The 25078-nt window shown below is 38.0% G+C and overlaps 1 protein-coding gene across 1 annotated transcript in view; it reads right to left on the bottom strand.

Moving 5' to 3' along the window:
• SGIP1 (SH3GL interacting endocytic adaptor 1) overlaps positions 1 to 25078 on the bottom strand; it is a 211065-nt gene that overhangs the window by 68126 nt on the left and 117861 nt on the right. Inside the window, exons 5-8 of the mRNA XM_054720911.1 lie at positions 24065 to 24119; positions 22950 to 23125; positions 8102 to 8113; positions 1658 to 1669 (exon numbers count right to left, since the gene is read on the bottom strand). Of these exons, the coding sequence (XP_054576886.1) occupies positions 1658 to 1669; positions 8102 to 8113; positions 22950 to 23125; positions 24065 to 24119 (255 nt within the window). The remainder of the gene's footprint in view (positions 1 to 1657; positions 1670 to 8101; positions 8114 to 22949; positions 23126 to 24064; positions 24120 to 25078) is intronic.

Genomic DNA, 25078 nt, shown 5'->3' with positions numbered 1-25078 from the left:
ACAAATTGTTTAAATTAAAATGTTTTCCTAGGTTATGAAGCCTCAGCTGGTCATATTTTTATTAATAAGGTCTGAAGGAAGAGACCCACAGGCTCTAAGTTCTAGAGACTCTAAGTTATAAGGAATAGGACCCCTATAGTATTGTGAGACCTGAAATCCAGGAATTAGGGGGCCCTGAGGCTGTACTGAAGACCTTTCAGTCCACCTTACCCTTTTAACAAAAAATGTAATACTTATGAAAACAAGAAAGGTTCAACGTCTCTTTTGTATTCATTGATTCCTGCTGTATCAATTCATTCAACAGATAGTTACTGTTGGGAGACCCTGAATGAGAAGCCCCTGTAACGTTTTCATTAAATACTCCACATGAATAAACAATTGCCCATTAAATGCAGGCAAGACGTGGCAGAAATATGCAAGAAAATGCTTGTTTAGAAATTAGGAAAGATAAAGTAAGATCAATTTAGAAAGGAATAGATATTTGAACTGCAAGTGAACAGCAACGGAAAAGGAAATCCCATTGTCAGCTGGATGTGGCATACAGATTTTGATGGCCTTGGTGTTGCAGTATGATAAATCCAGAGCTGGGTTACAGTGATGTTGACCACACAAACCACATTCAGGAAGAAAGCCCTTTGAATTCAAAAACCTCACCAAATGACCACATTTTCAATGATTGCCCTTATATGTAGATTGTGATTGAATTTCCTTCATTTTGAATTAGTTAGTTCACTTTTTTTCTTTAAAGAAAAAGAGTAACTTGTCATAATCTGAGATGTCACTTGAGATCATCCATACTTGCAGGTGTTGCTTTCTTTGATACTCAGCCAAGTGGCTTAACCAGCCAACCACCAGTTTCTCAGCTGGGGCACAGTATTTGCTTTAAATAATAATTGATTAATTGAATTGGCACAGACCTAGGGATATTTCAGATGGCACTGTTTTCAATTCCATTTCCTATCTCAAGGGACTGGCCAGACAGAAGGGGTTATTTCAAACATAGCAAAGACTCTTTTTTGTTGCTTTGAATACATCACTCTTCAATCTGAAGAAAATGACTGAGATTTTACTTTGAACAATGTAAACCAAACTGATTTTGTCTTCAGTGATGGCATATAGAATTATATGAGAGCCTAGGCATATAGACTTGAAAGCATGTCTCCTCCTCTAAGATGGAAACTGTGATTATGCATTATGATGTATCAATGTACAATGACCAATGTAACTTATTACAAATTCAGTCTTAAAAAAACTATGTGGCTTAAAAATGGTTTCCTTACTTTCCTTATAGTTTTCTTATTCTTCAAACTTATAAACTTCTATGATGCTTTCTGGCCAATCTCCAGGTCTTACTCACATGCGCATGCACATGGACACACACACACACACACACACACACACACACACACACACCACATTAGGAGTTGGGATACCTATGTATTAATTTAGTTTAATGTATTAATGGAGAAGTGCTCTTATAATCCTAAAATATGTTATTGACACTTACAGGACCAGACACTTCCAACCAGTAAACTGAATTCATCTGCCTCATTCATACTGGGCTGTCATAAATTTGATGAGAAGCCAACCTAGCCACCTGGCCTTGGCAGCAATTTTCTCTATACAGGTTTAAGATAAAAATGTTAAAAGTTCTTACCGGGCTGCGCCTCTGTGATCAGCAAAAAGGAAGAGAGAACAGACACCTAGTCAGAGAATGATGGATCAGTCAACAGGCTTGGGTAATAGAAGGCTTCATAAATAGCTAACGAAACATGCACTCCAAGTAACCAGGCCAAAGGAAGACAGGCAGTCATGGTGTTTGTGGCTCATTTAAAACATAAGAAAGTTTGGGAGAACTCCAAAGAGAATCTGTCCGTTGTATAATATAGCTTTGCTCCTGGGGATGTAATACTTTCAAGTTACGGGTACACAAGAACAAGGTGGAAACATACAAGAAATTTTGTTAAGTTGGCATGGGGAGTTTTTCTCCAGATTATTTGGGGAGAGGGGTTTTAGAGAACAGGCAGTTCAGGGAAAGCTGATTCCCCACACAACAGGGTGTTAACAAGCATTATAGGCAATGCATTTCCTACATAATTAGGGCATGAATTGGAGACTCCAAAAATCAGAGACCAGGATTAGAGATACCTCTTCTTAGCCTGGCTCTTTTCTTAGTGTTCTGTGGGATGTATGCCAATGAGGACCTTATTTTGCAAGTAGCCATTCTTGGCTTAGTGGTTTGGGCAGCCTCTACCAAAGAGTAGGAATGTGATGGGAAAGATGAGGTACCCCTGCCAAGCGCAGATGGGAAAATGAAATTGTTCAGCACCAATAGAACACTGGTAGACCAGATGATGTCCAGAAAACACAACAAGCAGGCATACTATTTCTCTCTTTCATTCCTCAAACTTTGACTATGGCTATCAATTTACCTCAACAACCTTTGATAGTGCCCACTCTTTAAAATTTTTCTGTAGTAACAAAGATGACTGTGATGTGAGTGAGGAAAGAGATGATGCTCAGAGTTTCACTTTCAGGATATGGGTTAACCCATGAATTTACCAGAGGCCACCTGGGACCCCATATTGGACAAATCTCCAAATGTGGGCCAGGAGCACAAATATAAAAGTAACTAAGAAGGTTGTTCAAATGAACAGGATGGTTCTACTCTCCAGAACACATAAAGGAAATAAAAACCTCTAATCTTTTAAATGTGGGAGGCCTCCCTGGCTATCCAGTCCAGTTGCCTTTATGATATAAAGGAGAAAGTGAGGCTGAGACTCACAGCTAGCAAATGGGTAGAATCAGAGACAGAATTTCGGTCTATAAACTCTCATTATCATGCTCTTTCTAGGACACCAAGTGTGACACTGTTGGAGAACTCCTAAAAAGCAAAGAGGCCTTGTGGCTAATGTCCAGGAATGGTTACTTCTCAGATGAGTTTTTTAAATAGCCAGGAGTTTAGATATATTTACTCTAGTCGATTTCACTTGTAAGAGTTTAGACTTTATTTTTTGCCTTACTTTCCAGGCACTACTCCATATTGATTCCATCTCTCTTATAAATCTGTCTTTGGGCACAGATGAAATTTAAATAAAATTAGAAAAAAGGACACTTATGAATATGCATTTCTGGGCTTAAATTCTTTTACTAATTCATACTATGTTTTGAGAGAAGTTCAAATACTCTTTTATATAAAGATTTAGGGTTTATAATTCTTTTTAAAAAATATATATTTTTTATTGATTTTAGAGAGGAAGGGAGAGGGAGAGAGATAGAAACATCAATGATGAGAGAGAATCATTGATCAGATGCCTCCTGCACACCCCCCACAGGCGATCAAGCCTGAAACCCAGGCATGTGCCCTTGACCGTAACTCATCAGTCCGCAGGCTGACACTCTACCCACTGTGCCAAACCAGCTAGGGCAAGCTTTATAATTCTTTAACAACCAGACTAACTATCTCCTTGAAAGAAAGACATGTGGGAATTTATGATTTCAGCTTCAATTTCATGGCAAAAAATTCATTCTTTTGTTTTGTTAATACTCATCCAAGGATATTATTTTTCCATTGACTTTTAGAGAGAGTGGAGGGAAGGGAGGGGGAGAAAGAGAAGGAGAGGGAGGAAAAGAGAGAGAGAGAGAGAAGAGAGAGAGAGAGAGAGAGAGAGAGAGAGAGAGAAACACTGATGTGAGAGAGACACATGAATTGGTTGCCTCTCACACGTACTCTACGAGGGCGGGGATCAAACCTGCAGCCCAGGTACATGTCCTTGACTGGGAATCGAACCCAAGACCCTTCAGCGCATAGGCCGATGCTCTAACCACTTAGTCACACCGGCCAGGACAATGATTCATTCTTAAAAGTAATATAAAATACAGCAAAGGGGGAATTAAAAATGACACAAGTTCCCCCAAAATAAAATTATGAGAAATAATGCAAAATAAAATGCAAATTTTAGACATCCAGAAGCAGAAACTTAAATTCAAGAAATTTTAGTGATATAAAATTATAGAGAACAATACTTTACTAAATAATTTCAGCATGTTAATCCACCCAAAGTAAATCATATTTTAATTTCCAATGGGTTAAAAACCTAAATTTTAATCAATTGTTCCTGTATTTTTTTCTAGAAAAAGACACCTCATAAGACAGCATTTTGGAAACTATTTGCAGAATGCCTTCATCAAGGAACAGCTGTTCAAATTCATATAGTCATGAGTTCATTAACCAGAATCCAGAAGACCCTGTAGAAGCTGTGGAAAGGTCAAACTCAGAAAGCCTCAGTTTCATAATTAAGAGCTATCTCAAACCTTCAAAAGAAAAAAAACCCACAAAACTCCAGAAGTCAAATTGGAGGGCTTTATTTATGTTAATTATCACCATTAAGGAACTGTAGGCATTGCTGAAGGACATGGACAGTCAAATCATTATCAGCCAAGAGGAGTGGGTCTTTGCCTATTAAAAGTTTTATTTTACTGTTTCTTCTGTCATTTCCCATGGACTTTAAGCCTTTAGCATTCTTTGTGCTACCAATAGATTTGCTTCAAGGGTGGAAGGAAACTCATTCAGTATCTGGGCTTATATTCTACTAGAGGCACGGTGCACGAAATTCGTGCATGGGAGGGGTGGCCCTCGGCCTGGCCTGCACCCCCTTGCAACCTGGGACCGCTGACTCCTAACTGCTGGCCTGCCTGCCTGCCTCATTGCCCCTAACCACTAGTCTGCCTGCCTGATCACCCCTAACCACTCGCCTGCTTGCCTGATTGCCCCTAACTACCTTGGCCCCTGCAGCCACGGCTTTGTCCGGAAGGACGTCCGGAATGACATCTGGAAGGTCATTCGGCTGTCTGGTCTAATTAGCAAATTACGCTTTTATTATTATAGATGAGCTGAACACTCTAAGTATAGTGTTGAAAACTCAAATGTGTACAGGGCGAAGAGCTGGGGTGCTGTGTGTAAGGGCACGTGTGTTTCACAAAGTTTTGGTTAACTGCCCACTACTCAGGTACACTCGTGCCTGCTGTTCCCGAATGTGGGCCTAGTACTGCCAGATCTTCTGAGTTGTTGAATGAAAATGCACAATCTAAATTATTTTTAAAAATTCAAATGTTCTAATTTCTAAATGCAGACTAAAATTGTTTTTTAACTGCACTACATAACAGAACACTTATTCAGTGCTCAGAAGCTGCAGGTGGCCAATTGTCTCTGATTGTATGCATTTGTATCACAGAAAATAAGCTCTCAGTAAATTTCATCTGCTGTTTTTATTATTTCACCTGATTACTCAAACAGGGACTCTGCAATTGGCCTATTTATTTTTCTGAACAAATTTCTTGCATTCCTAATTAAACATTAATTGTTCAATTCTGAGATTAATCTAGATCTGTTGATAAATTTTGGAGGTTTTGAAAAACATTTTATTTTCCCCTCTACTTTTATTTTGGTGTTCACTTCAGAGATAGCTAACTCTGTATTTTGAGGCTGTTTTCAAAGTGGGTAAATACTACTAACTTATGATTTGATCTCTAGAATAAGGCTATTTGGTTGTATTTGTACATGTTATATTTGTAAAATGTATATAATTTGCAACATGTATATTATTCCCTACAGAATGTACTTGAGCCCATGTCCTTGCAGTCCCCAAAGTGTCCTTACTCCACACAAGGTTATTTTTTCTTTTGCACAAAATAATATAAATTATGTTAACTGGGATGGCTTAGTCTTAGCCAAAGTAGTTAGTGTTTTAAGATACTTATAAAAAAAAAGCAACCAAACATAATGTCTTGCTCATCCAAAGCACTAAATAACTAGCCTCAGGTTTTGAAGCTCTATGACATTTTATGACATCCTCATTTGCTAAATTCAGTGCCATGGGGAAACAGAAAAATGCGTGAAAAGCAATAAAGCACCAAACGAATATTATTTTTATATAATCTAGTCATAGGAAATTCAGTGATCCATGTTAGAGAATTTCCTAGGAAAGAATTGGTATATATGATTATTATGTTTATTGTTTTAATCCTATCCAGTATTACTATTTGTTTTTAAAGCTTTAGGATGAAGACAAACTATCTGGCAAGCACCTATTTGCTACCCGCCCATTGTAGGTGTTTGTCAGTATTTAAATTTTTTTCTATTATATGTATTTCAATTATATCTATTACAAGTCAGATTACAATGAAAACCTATCATGTCCAGTAGGACTTGGTTGAAATGATCTTCTGAAACTCCATTTGGCAAGAGAAACAAAGACATCACTAAAACAGGATATCAGTATGACTTGACCAGATTAAGCAATCAACAAGATAAATGAAATTTCCAAAGAAAAAAATGAGGCAAGGGAGTGGGAGAAAAACTCATCCTTAAAGAGGCAGCTAAAAATGAAAAAGAGTACTTGTTAAAATTGCTGTAAGGACAACAGGAGGAAAACCAATGAGAAACAGAATTTTAAAAACTCTATGGGTGAACTTTAGGCCACACAGACTAGTCAATATTTGAAGTGCCCAAATTTGAATGATTCAGAGAAAGGTTCAGGGTCAAAGAAAATAAGTGAAATTGGCAAAATATAAAGCAAAGTTACAAAAGTGCACCAATAATATAGTATGCCACATACTTGACTCAATTACTCAGAAGTGGGTCATTTAGTTCAGTAATAATACTACTAACAGGTGCTGATTTTATTTTGAGAAACAAAAAGACACTGGGTCCATATTTTGATCTCATTTTTTATTCCTTCTGTGTCTTTTGTTCCTCCTCTCTCCTACCACATGGACATAGCACAGAGAATGCCAGGTTTAGGTCAATGGGCAGGATGAGAAGTTATAGCAGTCACTGTAGCATCCACTTAAGTGAGTTAAATAGAATCAACCAAGCACTTCCGGTGCTTGTTAACATGGAAACACAGTATTTTGTATTTTCCAGTGGCAAGGTCATCTGGAATTCTGGAAACATGTTCCCAATAAGCCAGGTGAAAGAGAAAATGGATTTTTGGGGGTCTTTTTTGAGTAAAATAATTTTCAAAGTAAGTTTTGTTTTAATGTTCTAAAATTTTTAAAAAAAGAAGATGTAGATACATCATATCAAATTTGTGCTGCCACTAAAATTCACCCACTGGTACTAAAAAGTAACATGCATGAGGTGATTTACACTTTATAAAGATTCTTTTTCTGTCTCTGACAACTCCAGAAGGAGGAAATTTTCCTTTTTTCTTTTTATGTGTTTACTTTATATATTTATTTTCCTATTGGGTAGCTTCTTCTGAAATGCCTATTCTAGTCATTTGCCCATTTTTCTTTTTTTTAACACTTTAAAATTGAATTTATTGGGGTGACGTTTAATAAAACCATATAGGTTTCAAGTACACAACACTATAACACATCATGTGCATACTGCATCGAGTACTCACCACCCAAAGTCAAGTCTCTTCCAGCCACCATTTATCCCCCCTTTTCCCTCTTCCATTTCTTTCATCCCCTTTCCCACTGGCAATCATCATACGGAGATACTTTTCAGATTAACTGAAAAAGAAAGTAACTTCCCTTTTCTAGGCCAGCTTCACAAACATTCATTCAGGATGGATATTATCATGTTGTATATTTAAAAAAATTAACTTAAAAATATTTGCCTAGTCACAGTATGTACATGTAATTTGACTAATTCAAGTGGGAGCTGCAATAAACAAAACTCAATACCTAAAATATTTGGTCATAGCCTGTGATTGAGGCAGATGTGAATCTTTGCAAAATTACCCTGTGGCCCTTTATAACTGGTAAAATTACCCTGTGGCCCTTTATAACTGGTAAAATTACTCTGTGGCCCTTTATAACTGGTAAAATTACCCTGTGGCCCTTTATAACTGGTAAAATTACTCTGTGGCCCTTTATAGCTGGTAAAATCACTTAGCAACCAACTTCCTCCTCACCCCCCCCTTCCCCATAGGACATAATTAGACCTTGTCCTGGTTCACAAAGATTTGATTTTAAAGTTCAAAATCTTGTTTAGGTGTTAAACACAATCAATCATTCAATATACAGATGGTGAAAATAAATAATAATAAAAAAAGGTTTGGCCAAAATGTGGAAAGAAATTATGTCTTACCGGACTTTTCCTCTAAAAGCGTAAGCATGGGAAGAAAAAAGGAGAACATAAAAGAGGTGAAATGCATTTTCAAGAAGCAGCAGCTCAAGGCTCAGAATAACTATGCTTAAAGCAGCTCTCCGAGGTATTGCTCTAATAATTCCTATGAGTGTCTGATACGGTCATTCCTAGGCTGCTGGCTTAAATTGCAGGGCAGCAGCATAGACCACCCCAAAATATGCCATTTTGGCATATTGATTATTTTGAGCTGTAGGCACTTGAAAACAACAAATGCCTAAAGACAAATCCTCCAAAAGAAACTCAGTTGTCATTAATCCTCCTCCTTCCGGGAATTTCATCAACCAGGGAGCACTGACTCATCACAAGAGAGGAGACCAGAAGGCAACACCATACTCAGACAAACTGTCACAAACCATCATACCTCCCATCTATTCTTCTAAGGGTCCATTCATCTTTCCTAAAAATTATTTATTCTCCCCTAAGAGGGGTATATCCCCTCCCCTTTCCCTATAAAAATGACATTTAATTCTAAATGTCATTTCTTTGAGTTAATTATTTTTCCTGGGTGTCTTTCATGCATACATGAAGTTTGCATATTAATAAATTTCTGTGTGGGTTTTCACGTTAATTTTTCTTTTTGTTAGAGATCCAGCTGAACACCTAAGATGGGTAGAGGTAAAGTGTTGTCTCCCCTATAAGTTCAAGCTATAGAGGGCATATATATGGGCTTCATTGAGGACATTCTAAGCTCTCTTTTGAATTATTTTTATCAAATAGATTTGTACCTTGGAAGTAGAAAAGTATGCTTTGTAATACTAAAAGGAGTTGAAAAATGTCATTCATGCTTTAAGGCCAGGCATGATTATGAGCATGAGATTTTCCAGAAATTCCAGTCTTGTCAGGGAACCCAGTACCTCTCATCTCCCAAGATACCCTAGCTACAACCATCATTCGTTCATTCCATCTTTCAGTTTTCCCCACTCCCCATGGACAATTACAAATTAGTTTCCTGGAGAGTGGTCTCTGGTTCCTTGGAATGCTCTTTTATTTCCTCATCAGCTGTCCAAAGTGAGGCCTTCACTTCTTGAAGTACTCCATGAACTTTCTATGCGTGGTTCCTAGCCTATGGACCCTAGGTCCAGTTTCATCTCCTAAATCCATCCTTTTACACTATCCTCAGAATTACTTCCAAAAATAGTGAGGTGAATATATTACTCCATTCTGCATAAAACTCTCCATTATTCAGAAAATAGAATGTAAGCTCCATTCTGTCATTTAATGCCTTCACGATGGGCTCCAGCTCACCTTCATGCCCTGGTCTTCTATTGTGATCTGTATGAAACTACACTTAGCTGCAGACTCGGCTGAATCTCCTCACGGCGCAGTAGATACACACTCTGCTCTGCCTCTGCTCAGGCTGCTACTTCAGCTTTCCGTGAATTCTCCATCTCCCTCAGTTACAAGCTTACTCATCTTTCAAGGCAATAACACTTCTTCCCTAAGGCCTTCCCCGAAGTCTCCGGGTCAGAATAAATTGTTTCCATCTCTTATTAGATAACACATTCCTTTTGTTCAAAATAATAAGCCCATATAGAAACCTTTTTATTTGCCTGGCATTTAATTGCCTCAAGAAAAACAAAGGTACATGTTGCAAGTATATATTTTGCAGTTCATATTTTGTTCTGAATTATTTAGGTATTTCCACTCGATAATTAGTTCACAGTAATTGTTATGAATAGACTCTCTCTAGCCCCAAACATTGTGCTAGATACATTTTCAAATTAGCTTAGCCCCCCATTCTTTAAATGCCTTGAGAAAGTTCTACTATGCCTCAATTTCATAATTTGTAAAGCAGTGATGACTGCTACTTTGTTGAATTGTAGGATTAAAAGAGAGGGTGATATTGACAACTAACATTTATTGAGGCCTTATTATTGTTTTACTATTATAGGTGGTTGGTGTCATTACTATCACTAACTTACCAATGAGGAAAAGGAGGCAAAGATAGGTTCCTAAATCACATGGTTACAATGGAGTGGAGCTGGGACTCAATCCCAGTTTGTCTAACTCCAGAGAGCCTGGTTAAGGGTGGGCTCCTGGCACAACTCAAATTCCCTAAACAGATTAAACTTACTTTCAGGGACTTTTCAGCATTGGGATCTAGAAACAACAGAGCTAAAAACTCACAGATCAGAGAGCTTGGAAAATAATCTTGGATCTTTCCAATGCAAAGAGTTAGGTCATGCCTGTCTATCATAGCAGATCTCAAAGAATGAGCTTTTCAGAGAGTGAGATTGTGTTTCTAGGCCTGCTTTCAGATCTTCAAATTAAACTCTGATTTTAAGGTAAATTTCTCAGCCTTTTTCTAGAATTAAATGTATTTTCTTTAATTAGAATCAGAGCAATAAGCATGAATACACAAATGATATAGCACTTCTCTTTCCTCCTCACACCTTTCCATTCTAGGCTACATGATGATTAAACTATCTTTATTTAAAATGTTGTTTTGCTTTAATTGTTAACAGCTACCAATCTTGGCTTAAGGGTTTCTTCAGAATGTTAAACAAAAAGACATGGAAAGATAATTTTCCTTTTTAAAATGAGTTTATTGCTCCAGAATTGATTTTTAATTATGGAAAAGATAATAATAGCACTGGAAAAATATGTATACCCCCCACATGCACTAGTACTTAGAAATAAAGTGAATTTTTGGATTGAACAAACATATACCTAAAATATAACCATTCAATCTTCTCTAAGTGCAGGGATTTCCCCATCCCATGGCCTGAGAAAATATAATTCTCTAATTTGCAAACCTTGTTGAAAGGCAGCTCATCCTTATGATCAACAGCTTTCCAAGGAGCCTATAGACCCCTGCTCTCTGCAGCTGGAGAATCTCTCTGGCTGCAATTGCCCCAAATCCCTTTCTAATGCAACTAGTCATTCCAGTTAGGTCTTGCTGAAGGCTACAATTCTGTATGGGGCTAGAAATTGGCAACATTTAAAACTGAATTCTGTTTATTCATTTATTAAACCATTAACAGATATTTATTGAGCATTTAATAAAGACCAGAAACTATTCTAGGCATGTTAGTGAACAAAACAGAGGAACAATATAGATAATAAAAAAACACAAAAAAAACCCACATTCTCCAATGAGCTTATTTTGGGAGTAGGAGGAGGAGACAGATAATAAATAAAATAAATATGGAAAGTATTTAGTATTTGAGATAATGAGTGCAATTTTTAAAAGCAGAGCAAGTAAAGAGGTTTGGGTATGCCAAGACAGAGAGTTTTGTGATTTTAAATACAGTGATCAGAGTAGGCTTCATTGAGAAAGTGACTAGAGCGAACACCTGAAGCTGAGAGGGAAGCCACAGTGCAGCTACTTGGGGGAAGAGGGCACAAACAGGGAGCCCGGGAGGAGTAGAATGAGAAGGAAGAGTGGCAGGTATTAGTCTTGGGGTAGGGGTCTCCCCACCATGAGGGTCTTGGAGGCCACTGTAAAGACTTTGGCTCCACTCTGTTCCAATGCAGCTTATGGCTGTTATTTATCAGTTCTCAACTGTGGATGCTCAGCACTGAGAAAAGGCATCGATGAAACAGATAAAACAGCAGACAATGCCTGGATATGACATATGCTATCATTTGTCATTACTCTCTGGTAGCATATTTTGAATCCCTATGTACCATGTCAACAAAATAAAATAAAGACAGGCTTCAAATAAGTTAGGAGGTGGAAAGGAAATTTCAATTTGGCAAAACAGAATGAGACCAGCCCATCTTGCCTTCCCTGTCTGTCGGCCACTTTAGGACAAGAGGCTCAGACTGGCATGCTAGGCTCTGTACCACTGCTGCGCTGGTAGCTGATTCAAAACAACAGCTCCTGAGGTCCATGCAATGAGTGGCTGGCCCTTAGGCAGATATGAGAGGCAAAAAGAAATCTGACTTCATTCTGTTTAAAAATAAAATTTCTCCCAGTCGCTGAAGAAACATTTTTTTTGACATAATTAATGTGAGTGATTCACATGCTAAGATTTTTTTTCTAGAACAATTAAAAAGTACATTCATTGCTGTAGATAATTTTTGGCACTAACAAATTCTTCTTCAAAGAACAAAGGGATAGATATTTTTATACTGTTATACTTATTTTTATACTACAATTCATACAATTATAGAAACTACTTAGTATAAAAATAAATATAATAGTATAAGAAAGAGAATAAAGTACTTATCCTTTACCCTCAGGGTCAAGGGACTGAAATATGAAACTTTAGATGAAAAAAAACAGACTTCTTACTGGGAAGAGAATTATGACAGAAAGCTAGTACCCACAGAAAAGAACACATTAATAAACTTAAAAAAATGCCCTGTAAAGTGTAAGAGAAGAAATGGAGCCATTGTTCACATTTTTTATCAACCCCAAAGTGGAGAAAAGCTTGACTGAATTGCAGGGGAAAAGATCAAATAAGTGCAGAGCCATACATTTGCTCTCTCCATAAAATAATGCGAGGGATATAAGTTGCATTATATCACAGTGAAACACCAAGTTCCATATAATTTCTCACAGCAAAGAACATCCATTTGCCCAACCAACCAACAGGTATTTCCTAAGGACCTACTACATGCCACTCAATGTTGTAGGCTCTCAAGCAAAGGCCCCATTAAGGAAGAAGTAAGAACCCATAACTTCTAGGTGCAGGATTAGTTATCATAAACACGAATTTCTTTAATTGCTCAGAAATGATGCTTCTGTTACAAACTTATTTTTCCGATTGATTGCTTCTCTACAGAGCCTATTCTACCCTGATTATGGCCATTAGCTAATAAAAGTTTTAAATTCTAAACTCTGCACCAGTAGGACTAAGCCAAGGAGAAGACCATAAAGATATAAAAAAGAAAAATTAGTCTGATTGTAATTGGCATTGTAATTAAAAGCATATAATTCTTGAATTTGCTACATCTGGTTGAGGATAGTCTAACATGTTATGTTTCAATATTGTGGGTGTATAGTCTCATTCAAGTGGATTTGAAATTGGTAACAGAAATTAAGAGTTTACAGTCTCTAATCCTGGTAATCATGTTTCTGGAAACCCCTAAACAGGGCAGGTTGTCTGAGACAGTAGAACATGATTAAAGAATTTGGACTTATGCAAGGAAATTCTCTTACACATCACAAAGGGAAACAAAATACCATGTACTCAGAGGATACAGCCAATATCAATTAGAGAAATAATGGAAAAAGCAATCAGATTAAATTCATTTTCTGCCATTTTCAAGGAGATGAAAACACAACTCAGTGATTTCTTCTTACCAGAGAAGGGTGGGCATAGAGGGTTTGGGGGAAAAAAAATGAAAGCAACAGAGAATCAGAATGCACGCCATTTCAGCCTCCCCTTGCACTGTACAGCGCTTCTACCAGGAGCAACTGCCAGTGTGTAGGAGGCTGGAGCTCTCCTCCCCCACCGATGACTTCTTGTTTTCACTGAACTCGATGGGGTGCTGAACCTTCTGCCAGAGTGAGGACAGGAAAGGGGGTGGTGTTACCAAGCAGCAGCAAATTCATGGGTTTTACTCTCCGGCAGGCTAATTTGGGGGTGGGAGGGTGGGTGGGCCACCTGGAATAGGCAAGAAGCACCAGAATGTCTGCCGTTCAAAGCTGTCTCCCCCCACCCCATATTTTTTGATTAAATAACTCCATTATGGATTGCAAATCTCCAGAAACAAGATTAAACTAATTGCTCCTTCATAACTCCATGTCAAATTCATTCCTTGTATCACTGAATTTTACAGGGGATGGGAGGAGGCACTAGCATATATGTTCGGAGAGATTGACACCTACCCTCATATCATTTCTATCAACCCTTTTCTCTTTGACTTTGCACAAGACCTCCCTCCCTATTTTTATCTTTCTGTCTCCCACAAGTCTCTTAACTTAAGGACAAGGAAAGCAGAGCTGAAAAGGGAAATGATACTCATAGGGCCTGAACTGGGCATTTTGCAACATACACTCATGTCATCTTTACATCCATCCTGAGAAGAGAGAAATTTTTGTTCTCATACAGATTTAGGATCTGAGGCTCTAAGTTAAGAAACTTTGGATAATTGACATACAGATAATAAGATACAGACTCAAAAGCTGTGTTTTTCCTGTTTTACAATGTGCTTCAAGGAAATACTTTTCCTTGGTCCCCTTGCTGTATCCCCAACCTGTCCATAAACCAGAGAGCCTCCCACAGAGACTCTTAGGCTAGAAAACACAGCATAGTATTAAAGCTCAGAGGTATCTTGAAGGCAAATGAATCATAGATCCTTACTTTGATGATGAGAAAACATATTATGTTTTTAACTTGGCAGAAAGGAGGCTGTTGCTGGAGTCCTGGCCCTTGAATCTTCAGCAGCCTCTTGATCTTTCTGAGTTAGTTTCTTCTTTAAAATAGGGTGATCCCCATCTCTCTGCCTGCTTAATAGTGTGACTTCTCATTCCATCTTTCTGATCATGATGGCATTTACAAAATGTAAACCATTATTAAAATGAATCATTGACATAAAAATGCTTGCTGATTGACCAGGGGAACTGAAATATATGAGTCATATAAAGATGAGGTGTTATTCCTTAACACTTTAAGGTTCATGGAGTCTTAATATGAAACAAAAGCATTTTCATAAACTAGACATCATACATGACACAGGAGCAATTAGTCCTGACTGACTGGTTAGCTCAGCCTTGCTGTTGTCACATGGAACAACACATGACATACCATAGAAAGGCGTGTCTGTGGATTGACTGGGAAGAAAGCTTGGGAGGTGGGCTCCGAGCTGGGATCATGGGCCCTTTAGGCACCACTGGAGTGACAACCTTCAAAGGGTAGTGAATACTCAGAAATTATGTGTAAGATGTCTTAGATGAGCTACTGAGATGTTTATTTTTCCTCTGGAAAAAGAGCCAATAGCTTTTATCAAAAGTAGTGTTACACAGTGGTTAAGAATTCTGAGTTAGAAACTGGACCTTCTGAGTTTAAATCTCTCAGCAGCTTCACTTACTAGCTATGACACCTTGGGTGAGCTAATTTATCCTATGCCTCAATTTTCTCATCTGTAAAATGAGGATAATATATAGTCCCTATCTCATAGGGTTGTGGTGAAGATAAATGAGTTACTGTATGTGAAGCATCTGACATTCAGTTAGCACACTAATTTTCACAGCTGCTTATAGTTATGGACAACTTACCTTTTTTCATGGGCATTTTTATTTTATTTTATTTATGGACGACTTCTTAAGGTGAGTGAGCAGTGATTCTTGGCTCACCAAATAACAAAAGTAATTCAATCAATGGCAGCGCATGAGAAAAGGATCTTGTAACAAGAATTAAGCCATAGCATTTATCTTCTCGTATCCACGAAAGCTACTGGAGCTACAGGTTTTAAGGGGCTTGGTAAGGAAAACATATGGCCAAAGATGTGGCAGAGATAGGACTCCCTGGGGTTCTAGGAGAAATGGAGATGTCCATATTGGACAGCCGGGGAGGCCTGAGGAAGCCAGGAGACTGAAATGGAAGCCAGAGGTGAAGCTGACCACAGAAAACCACATTTTCAGTCAGGAAATTGAAGTGAAGACAGGCAGAGGTTTGGACCACCAGGGGAATTTCAGCTTCTCTGTGTTGCTAGCAAAATTGTTATATGTTGTTTTCTGATAAATTTCTACAGTATTTAACAAGAAGGTTGGACCAAGTCTATCCATTTCTGATGTTAGCTCTCAGTGTCTGCCACATTGGAGGTGCTTCTGAAATATTTGGTGAATTGACTTGAAGGAAGGGGGTTGAGAAATGATGTCCATTCTCCATGAAATAAATTTAGTGGGGGGGGGGGGGGGGGGAGAGGAGACACAATAGAGCAGGCGTCCTCAAACTATAGCCCGCGGGCCACATGCGGGTGTTTTTGCCGTTTTATTTTTTTTTACTTCAAAATAAGATATGTGCAGTATGCATAAGAATTCGTTCATTTTTTTTTTTTAACTATAGTCTGGCCCTCCAACGGTCTGAGGGACAGTGAACTGGCCCCCTGTTTAAAAAGTTTGAGGACCCCTGCAATAGAGGATCCCATTGTGAATGTTAGCCTTCAATATAGTCTCCATATTTGTTTAGGGGATTTTGATTTTACTCAAAACAATTTAGGAGCACTTCTGGAATTACCTCCCAGACGAGTTCCTAGGCATTACAAAAAAAAGTTCTTTTATTAATTTTCCCAGTTTCATGCTCAGGGTAATTACTAATCTTGGCTCTAAATGACGTTTGGCTATTTGGTTTTCCTGGCTTATCACTATTAATGATATTCTTTCAAAAGTGCCTTTAGGCTTTGCAGATAATTCTAACAACAACAATAAAATAATCTCTGTTATGAGATCTATATATATTCATTCAATCTTTACAATAGCCCTATGATCTTGATTTATAGACAAAGAAACAAAGGTATCGGTTTTATAAGGTGCCCAAGGCAAACCATTTAAGAGGTAGAGCCTAGTTATTTGAGTAATTGTGACATTATTGAGATAAGTGTCTATTTCCATCTCCTTCATATTACCTTAAATGGAATTGCATTCAATTCTATGTTGAATTCTCATTTTGTTTTTATAAGGGCATATTTCTTATAGTTCAATCTTACACCATTATTTTATTTAGTCCCTTTCAGAAACCACTTTTACTTTTTAAGAACAAAGCCATTCTTGATTGGTGTAACGGAGATCTGCTTCTACCCTGAATGTAGGGAGAGTGGTACAAAGAGAAGCAGTCAGCATTACTCATCTCATAGCTCAGTTTCTATTTCCTTCTTTATGGGGAATGAATGTCCTTTACGTTGCACTCACAGAAAGAATTGGACATCCCCACAACCACCTGTAGGGCAGGCAGGTGTTTATTATTCCCAGTTTAGACATGAAGATTCTGAGACTCAAATAGGTTTAAGAAACTTTTCTAAGCAGTACTGTTGGCAAGAGGTTGAGTTCAGGTCTATCAGATTCCAACATCTTTCCCACGATATGCCAGTTTTTCAGCAGATAAATACAAAGTTTCTATTTGTGTTTAAAGAAATATCAATCCCAAATGTCCAGTATGCAAAACAAATAAAACAAAACCAAAAAACCTGGCATAAAAGTAGTTCATCTAAAAGGTCAATCAGATTTGGCTCAGAATTAAAGTCCAAGATGGGCAAGAGAGCCAAATGTCTTTAACTGCATTCAAGCTTTGACATGAGTGTTATAATCCAGACAGGAAAACACAGACTGCTTTCAGGACAGGAGATGGGAAATGGGGAAGCAAAGCCATAACTCTCAATAAAGGCAAAAGTTAAATAAAATAAATAAATATATATATTAGTGTGATGGTTAATGTTATTTGTGAACTTGACTAACCATGGGGTACTCAGACTAAACATCATTTCTGTGTGTGTCTGTGAGCGTATTTCCTAATGAGATTAGCATTTGAATTAGTATACACCCAATGTGGGTGAGCATTATCCAATCTATTGAGGGCCTGAATACTAGTAGGACAAAAGGCAGAGAGAAAGGAGGGATTCACCTCGTTTCCTATCTCACTGTTTGAGATGGGCCATCTCATCTTCTGTCCTCAGACTGGGATTTACACCACCAGTCCCCTGGTTCTCAGGCTTTTTGACTCAGACTGAATTACACCACCAGCTTTCCTGGGTCTCTTGTTTACAGACAGCATATTGTGGGACTGCTCAGCCTCCATATCTGTGTGAGCCAATTTCTGACAACAAATCTCTCGATATATGTACACATATATACATATATGCTGTTTGTTCTGTTTCTCTGAAAAACCATAACCTAACCAGTAATGATGAAATGAACAATTTCAAAGCACCAATTATGGATCAAGTACTGTTGCTAGGATTTTCTGTATGCTCTGTTCATTCAGTCATTTACTGAGTAACTATCTGAATGCCTAGTGCATGCCATGCAGTGTGCTAAGCTAAGCTCGGGGACAAAAAGTCAAATAAGATTTGACCCGACCCTGCCAGGGACTGAAAGTAATCTGCACAAAAATTCCATAAGGATTGTTATTGTTCTCACTTCATGGAAGAGGAATAGAGGCTCAGAGCAATTCTGGGGCTTATCTAAGGTTACACAGATAGAACATGGTAAACCTGGGTCTGAATCCATGTGTTATGCTCTTTCTCTACTACACAGCTGCTTTCTATTAACCCCAAATTCTAGAACAAATTATTTTAGCAGATGGCCATAACACACTTTGAAAAGAAGGTGGTAATCTTAACTGCCAGTGCAAAGAAGTAGTCAAACGAAATGGCAAGCTAAACCCATTACTCTCTCTTCTGGTCTGGCAAAGCTGTAGAAATTCCATGTATCTCAGTTTTGTTCATCACTGGTCTGAACAAAATGGGAATATGTGGCCAGGATGAGGGCACAGTTGGGTGAAACATTGTATGGTGAATGAGGGAGGCTGGAGTGTGTTATCAATAGATAGCTATAAAACTAGATGGTAGTAACATGTCACAGTGCTCTGTCTTTGGCCTGGTCCCATTCATATATTTGTCCACTCACTCACTCACTCACTCACTCACTCACTCACTCACACACAAGCATTTATTGAATGGTGATGAAATAAAAAGGCTCTATGCCAGATACAGGGGGTTTGTGGGGGAACAACAAAATGTGCCATGAAGATTTTTCTTCATAAGGGCTTCTCATACTAGCTGTTGAGAGTGCTACACTGTATGACAGCTTTCAACTGTTCACACTTCAGGCTCTGCCTCAGCTGCAGAGAGCAACCTGGCCCAAGGTCATGCCCCTTTCTTAGCCTGCCCATATCAAAGTACTGATTGATGGGACAGTATGAGGGTTATTCATCTCAGCCAAACTCAGGTCTGACCTGAAGGGTCATTCCACTTCTGGAGCTCCCCATGTGCTCAGCTCAGCTTAACGTCTCCCTATGCCCATAGGTGTTGTAAACAAGGTCACTCCTAAATAAACATCCTGCACATTAAATTTAAACTTGGAGTTGGAATCAATCTGTTTCATGGAAAGCCCATCGATAAAATAAGGTGCTTTGTACTTGGTTCATCCTCTAAAGAGCACAACTATAACCAAAGACAAAAGTTACATGGAGACAGCATTTTGGATTTAATAATTTTCTTTCAAAAGTGAAACAGCCTGCCTCAAAAAGCACTAAACTCTGGAAGACAGAGGGAACACTATTACCCTTGGAAGAGTCTTTATCAACCAAAAACATTGGTATTTTAATTAAATTTGTTTTTGTTCATCCTGCTGCTGACTATCATATAGCACGCAGCACTGGTATTTAGATATTAGTGATTAGAAATTTGTAAAAGAAAACTTCCTAGATTCTGGGAATAATCTGAAGGTAAATAGGAAAGTAATTCCGTTTCCTCAAGAATTTCAAAAGCAATATGAAGTTATTTAAGACATAGTGGCAGAAACTGTCACTGTCTACACTAGTATCCAATATCTAAAAGCTCATTTGTCTTTTAGTAAAAATTTGTCAATTTTAGCTTGTTACATGGCTATCTAGCCAAACACATTTCCCAGACTCCCTTCCAGCTAATGTGGCCATGTGACTAAAATATGTACAATGAGATCTGAGTGGTGGTGATGGGTGCAACTTCTGGTTGAAGGCTTAAAGGAAGCCACTTGCCTTTTATTTTCTATTTCCTCCATCCCAAGGTTGGAACATGGAGGTGACTGATGGTGGTAAGGCAGCAGCACCCTAGAAAAGTGGAGCAATAATACAAAAAGTCCCTGGGTTCTTGAATGATCCCTGAAGTAGGACTTTATTACCTATCTGGACTATCTGCCAACTTTGATTTTTACATGGGAGAGAAATAAATCTTATGTTTTGTTTAAGTTATTACCATTTTGGTCTCTGTTAAAACAGCTCTACCAATGTTCTAACTTATACAGAAGCCAAATCAACAACTAAAACCTGGGTGATGTTCAGTCTTTGCCCTAGCAGCATGCTATTTTACCAGGAAACTGCAACATAAGAATATAAATTAACTTCCTTTATCTATGAATTTATCTTAAAATTCCTCAAAAGAAATAGAAATCAGAAATCCAATATAAGCCATTGTTATGAATAGCTTACCATTAGAAATTTCTTCTATTTCTAATAGTGTAATGATGGATGCTTTTGTAGCATAAGAACCATAGACTAAATGAAATATTCTGATGTGTCATTAACTGGTATAGGTTCTGTTTCTCTTTTTACACCAGAATTAAGTGTAGATATATAAATGTTCTGATTGTTTTGGTGGAAACATTTCAAGTTGTACAAATTATTTGCCATTTTTATCATGCTACTAAGTGAATTACAGAAGGTTACCTATCTGTTTTTGGAGATAATGTACTGCATATGTGAAATATAGGTACATATGGATTATCTAGATATGAATAAGGATTCTAAAGCCAAGAAAATGTTTCAGTTACAATGTCCCTTTATACTTACGTATATCCAGAAACATGCTTAACTTTTCCTGAAGTAGCAATAACAGCTCACTCTCCTATACTAAATATAAAAAGTCGCAGATATTTGCAAATCATAGTAGTGGCAGAGCCAGGTTCTCACATTAGAGGGAACAAGCTGGGGTGCAGGGATGGTGGTGGTAGGGGGACCCAAGGGTCTTTTGATTTGTGGTGCTGCTGCTATGCAGAAACAGTCTACCTCTGTGATTCCTTTTTTTCAGTGTCTCCATTTTATTTTTACACTGCTTTCCCTAACATCTTTTCATCAGAGCCCTAACCACATCCTGCCTATTTATCACCTTTAAAACAGGTGTTGGGAGGGCTCAGCGGAAGCAGCCCCTCTTCTTGCTGAATCCTCAACAGCATTTCTGGTTGGAGAAATAACCAGCAGATGACTGGGGGATACATATTCTCCTGACAAAGGGCATTCCTTCTTTCCTAGATTCAACTAGCTTTCAGCAAATATCTACCATGTGTCTGGCTATTCTAGTAAGTTTTCTTTCATGTAAATTTGTTCATTTGATCCTGTGAACTTATCTTTTGCACTTATCTCAGGAAGCCTCCAAATGCCCAGTAAGTTTATTACAACCCACAGAGAAGATGATATAAACTGGTTTCAGGAAATACATTTTTATAATTAATAAAAAAAGACTCAGTAAGAAATGATTTGAAAGATGTCAACTGAAAAGTGAAAACGTGTGCATTTAAAATGCTCCCATTACTAGAAATTACTAGTATTACAGACCAATATGTAAGTTAAAATCTGTATCTTCCATGCAGAAGGGAGAAAAAGCTAATATACTTCATGCTTCCTTTTTCTAAGTTAACATATGAGTATATGATTAAAAAGGATCTGAAACATCATTTGCTGTGGTTTGCCGGAAACAAATCAGTTTCACTAAAAGAGAGGTGTTGACAGGAAGCCAGGAAGGCTGGTCAACAACCTTAATTGCTCTAACCACTCACCCCTTTAGTTGAGATATTGTTAGCTGAAGCAGCCTCTACCTTTGTTTGTCCCATGTAAGTTTCTGTTATTTCCTGCCTAAGGGCTACATGTATATTTCTGCTTATCTTGCCTAAGATGTTTTTCCCCAAAGCCTCAATAAAAGGGATGGCAGAGCCAGAGCAGTCAGTTAGTTCTCCCACTAGAGGTGGACTACCGCCTGGCCCCCCATTTCGCCAAATTAAATTTCTTCAGTCTCCATTCATTTGTGTGCGGCCCTTCTCCAGAACTCGAACCCTGAACTGGAACCCTGGACCACGCGGGACGTGAAAAGGGATTCCTACAGTGGTTGATTACTATTAGCCATCATTTTAGCTGTCATTAACAGTAGTGAAAAAGTTCATTATAAGCACTAAGCACTGAAGAAGGTATCATTAGAGACTTTATTCATCCCAGGCAGGCATCTATCAAAGGAGAAATGATGACAACTCCTTTGAAAAGGTTAGCTGAGATATTTCCAGAAGCATCTCAAAAGTGGTTCAACATTTAGAAACTTCTTGTTTAGGGGGAATGCTGTAGGGAGATCACATCTCGCTGAAGAAGATGCCAAGAACATATTTAGCTGCTAGTTTGAGAGCCTTCAGCTGCTCTTCACAGCTATTTTTAGAAAACAATTGTATCATTTATCAAACACCACAGAGAAAATACTGTAAATGTTGGAACTGAAGAATTCAACAACTAAAGACATTTAATAGATGGGAACTGGAGGAAGTATAAATTGTGGGGAAAAAATACCAATTAGAATAATACAAATAAGACATACCTGTATTTGAGGTGTCTAAAAGATAAGAGTACTGAAGACAATTTGGTAATAAAAATATAATAAAGATTTTGAGGTTTAAAATAATTTTATACAGTATTAGACTAATATATTTTTGGAGCATAACAATGAGATGTTTTTAAAGAAAATTAATTTTCTTGGTTTTCTTCCCAGGGGTTTCTATGTGCTCTATCATAAAAATAGATAGTAAGATATGTTTTAAATAAATATCATTATTAGTAAGTATGTAAACTGTATATAGTTTTCAATTGCTGCAGAAGTAAGTTTGGATAATGTTTTTTTTTCTTCTTTTGAAAAATGCTTGCAGGAACATAAGTAAAATGGAAATGTGGCCCTATGCATTTTTACTATTTTGAAAAGCACAAGAAATGCAATATAAAATGAGCACAACATTCAAAAGCCAGAATGAGCTGTTTAAGGTTTCTAGAGTTCATAAAATGGTGACCATAGGCAGCCTTCAGCTTAAGAAGTTTCTGCTCTACTTAATGCTCATGGGCAGAACACACCTTTCTGTCCAACCTCACCCAAGCTTGACATAAAAACCACTCACCACTGGTGATGGGGAAAGTGCAATGTTGCCTATCGATGCCTTCAGTTCATCTACGGTTGCAGCGTTCTTAAGAATGTCTTTAGATTGCAATGGCTTAATCTTAATATTAAATTTCTTGTGTGATTCTTCTTCCTCTTCTGATTCACTTGAAGAATAAAAGTGCTTTCCTTTGGTAGGTAGGACACAGTTAAAGATACTTAACTCTTTACTGGGAGGCAATGATGAGTGTAAGACAAGAGTGACTGCACATAGTGGTGGCAAAAGTATCCTTAAGATGGTAGAACATCAAAGCAAAACAAACAAAAGAATAAGTCAGGCTCTAGCCGGTTTGGCTCAGTGGATAGAGCGTCTCCCTGAAAACTGAAGGGTCCCGGGTTTGATCGGTTGCAGGCTCCTGAGCATCACTTGAGGGCGTATGCAGGAGGCAACCAATTGATGTCTCTCTCACATTGATGTTTCTCTCTCTCTCTGTCTCTCTCCCTCCTTTCCACTCTTTCTGAAAATCAATGGAAAAATGTCCTCAGATGAGGATTTACAAAAATAAATAAAAATAAAAAGAGTAAATCAGGAAAGGGTTAGAATTTATTCATCTTTCCTTGGAACAAGATTAAGGATGGTGAATTTCAAGGAGCAATAGTTATAATGTCCTACATTTTTGCTGCAGTTGGCCATTTGGTGTGTCACTCTCAGTACACACATTGCTGAACCTTCTACGGAGAGAGGAAATCATTTTAATGGACAATTTGTGATGTTTTAAGTGCTTCAGAGTGTGACCTTTTCTGCCCAGAGGTGATTTGTGGGGAGAGCACAAGTAACAGATATTTGCCAGTCATGATAAATGACGCTGTCACAACAGGCTTCAGCAGACAACCCAGTATCCATAATGTGCACAATTGTTTCTCAGCACATTTCTCTCTTTCTCCTCTCTCTCTCTCTTCTATGAATAGACTGAGGCAAAATGCCTGCTTGTTAGTGATCAGGCTGTTCTCTGTGCTGTTTATTCATCTCTAATATTATGGACAACAGGGCTTGGGAAGCTGGTATTATTTCAACACCTTTTCAAAACCTGAATTTATAATACTGCTTTATGAGAAAAATAAAGAAAGAAAGGATATAGCCAGGTTCCTCGGGTCTGATGCTGTAGCCTTCTTCATCCAGCTCGGGTGAGTTCTATAAAATACAAGTGAACATAATGCAATTACTATCCTGACAATAATCAAGGAATTATTCATTTTCCTTCTAGAGCATTCTACTTAAGGATATAAACATGTCTCTTATTTTTGGAGGTCAGGATTTTAACTTTTGGAAGTGAATGCTGGGCAGTATATATATAGATATTTACTCAAGGAAATGTGGGGAGTCTTTCTATTGGGAAAACAAACTAGGAGTCAACAACTGTCAATGAAAGGAAATATTCAGAGAGGATTTGCCATGCATTTTCTGCAAGCCAAGGACTTTGCTAAGCAACATGAAGGGATATAAAATGAAAACTACTTGTCCTTTGGAAAATTGAAATGTATTTGGTAGGCAGAAAATAAAAACAAAAATACAAAATACAAAACACAAAACATCAGTGATAGGAGTTTGAAGGAAGAGGAAATTAGTGAGGTTTGAAAGAATCAGGGACTGCATGTGCCTTTTGGGATAGAGGGGGGTTCAAAGGGACTCACTGGTGAGGAAGAGTCTGTATTGAGACCTCCAAGGCTGAAACAGATAACCTTATTCAGATGACATGACTGGAAAGGAAGCTGTACAGTGAGAGGCAATGGGAAATAGGACCATCGGTGGCCAACATGCTGGGGGAAGAGTTCATACTTGATATAGTTACTGTAGCTTCTCATTTAGGGGAGGGCATGCCGGAAGCAGCATCTTAAGGTATTTGGGAATCACACTTCAGGATAGACTTGGCACAGAAGGAAATGGAGAAAAAAAATCTAATTCAAAATACTTGCATCATGCCCATAAGATGTGTGGATAATATAAACAAAGTTGGTGGTGGTGGGAAGGGATGAATCAAGGACATTTGGAAGGCCAAACTGCTAGTCTTACTAACAGATTTATCATAGGAGAAAAAGGAGAGGGAAGGTTCAGGAAAACGCCAGGATTTCTACCCTCAAATCCTGGGAGAC

Source organism: Eptesicus fuscus, chromosome 9 (genome assembly GCF_027574615.1).
Source record: "Eptesicus fuscus isolate TK198812 chromosome 9, DD_ASM_mEF_20220401, whole genome shotgun sequence".
Lineage (NCBI taxonomy): Eukaryota > Metazoa > Chordata > Mammalia > Chiroptera > Vespertilionidae > Eptesicus > Eptesicus fuscus.
Note: the sequence above shows the minus strand (reverse complement) of the source record. Positions and strands in the feature narration are given on the sequence as shown.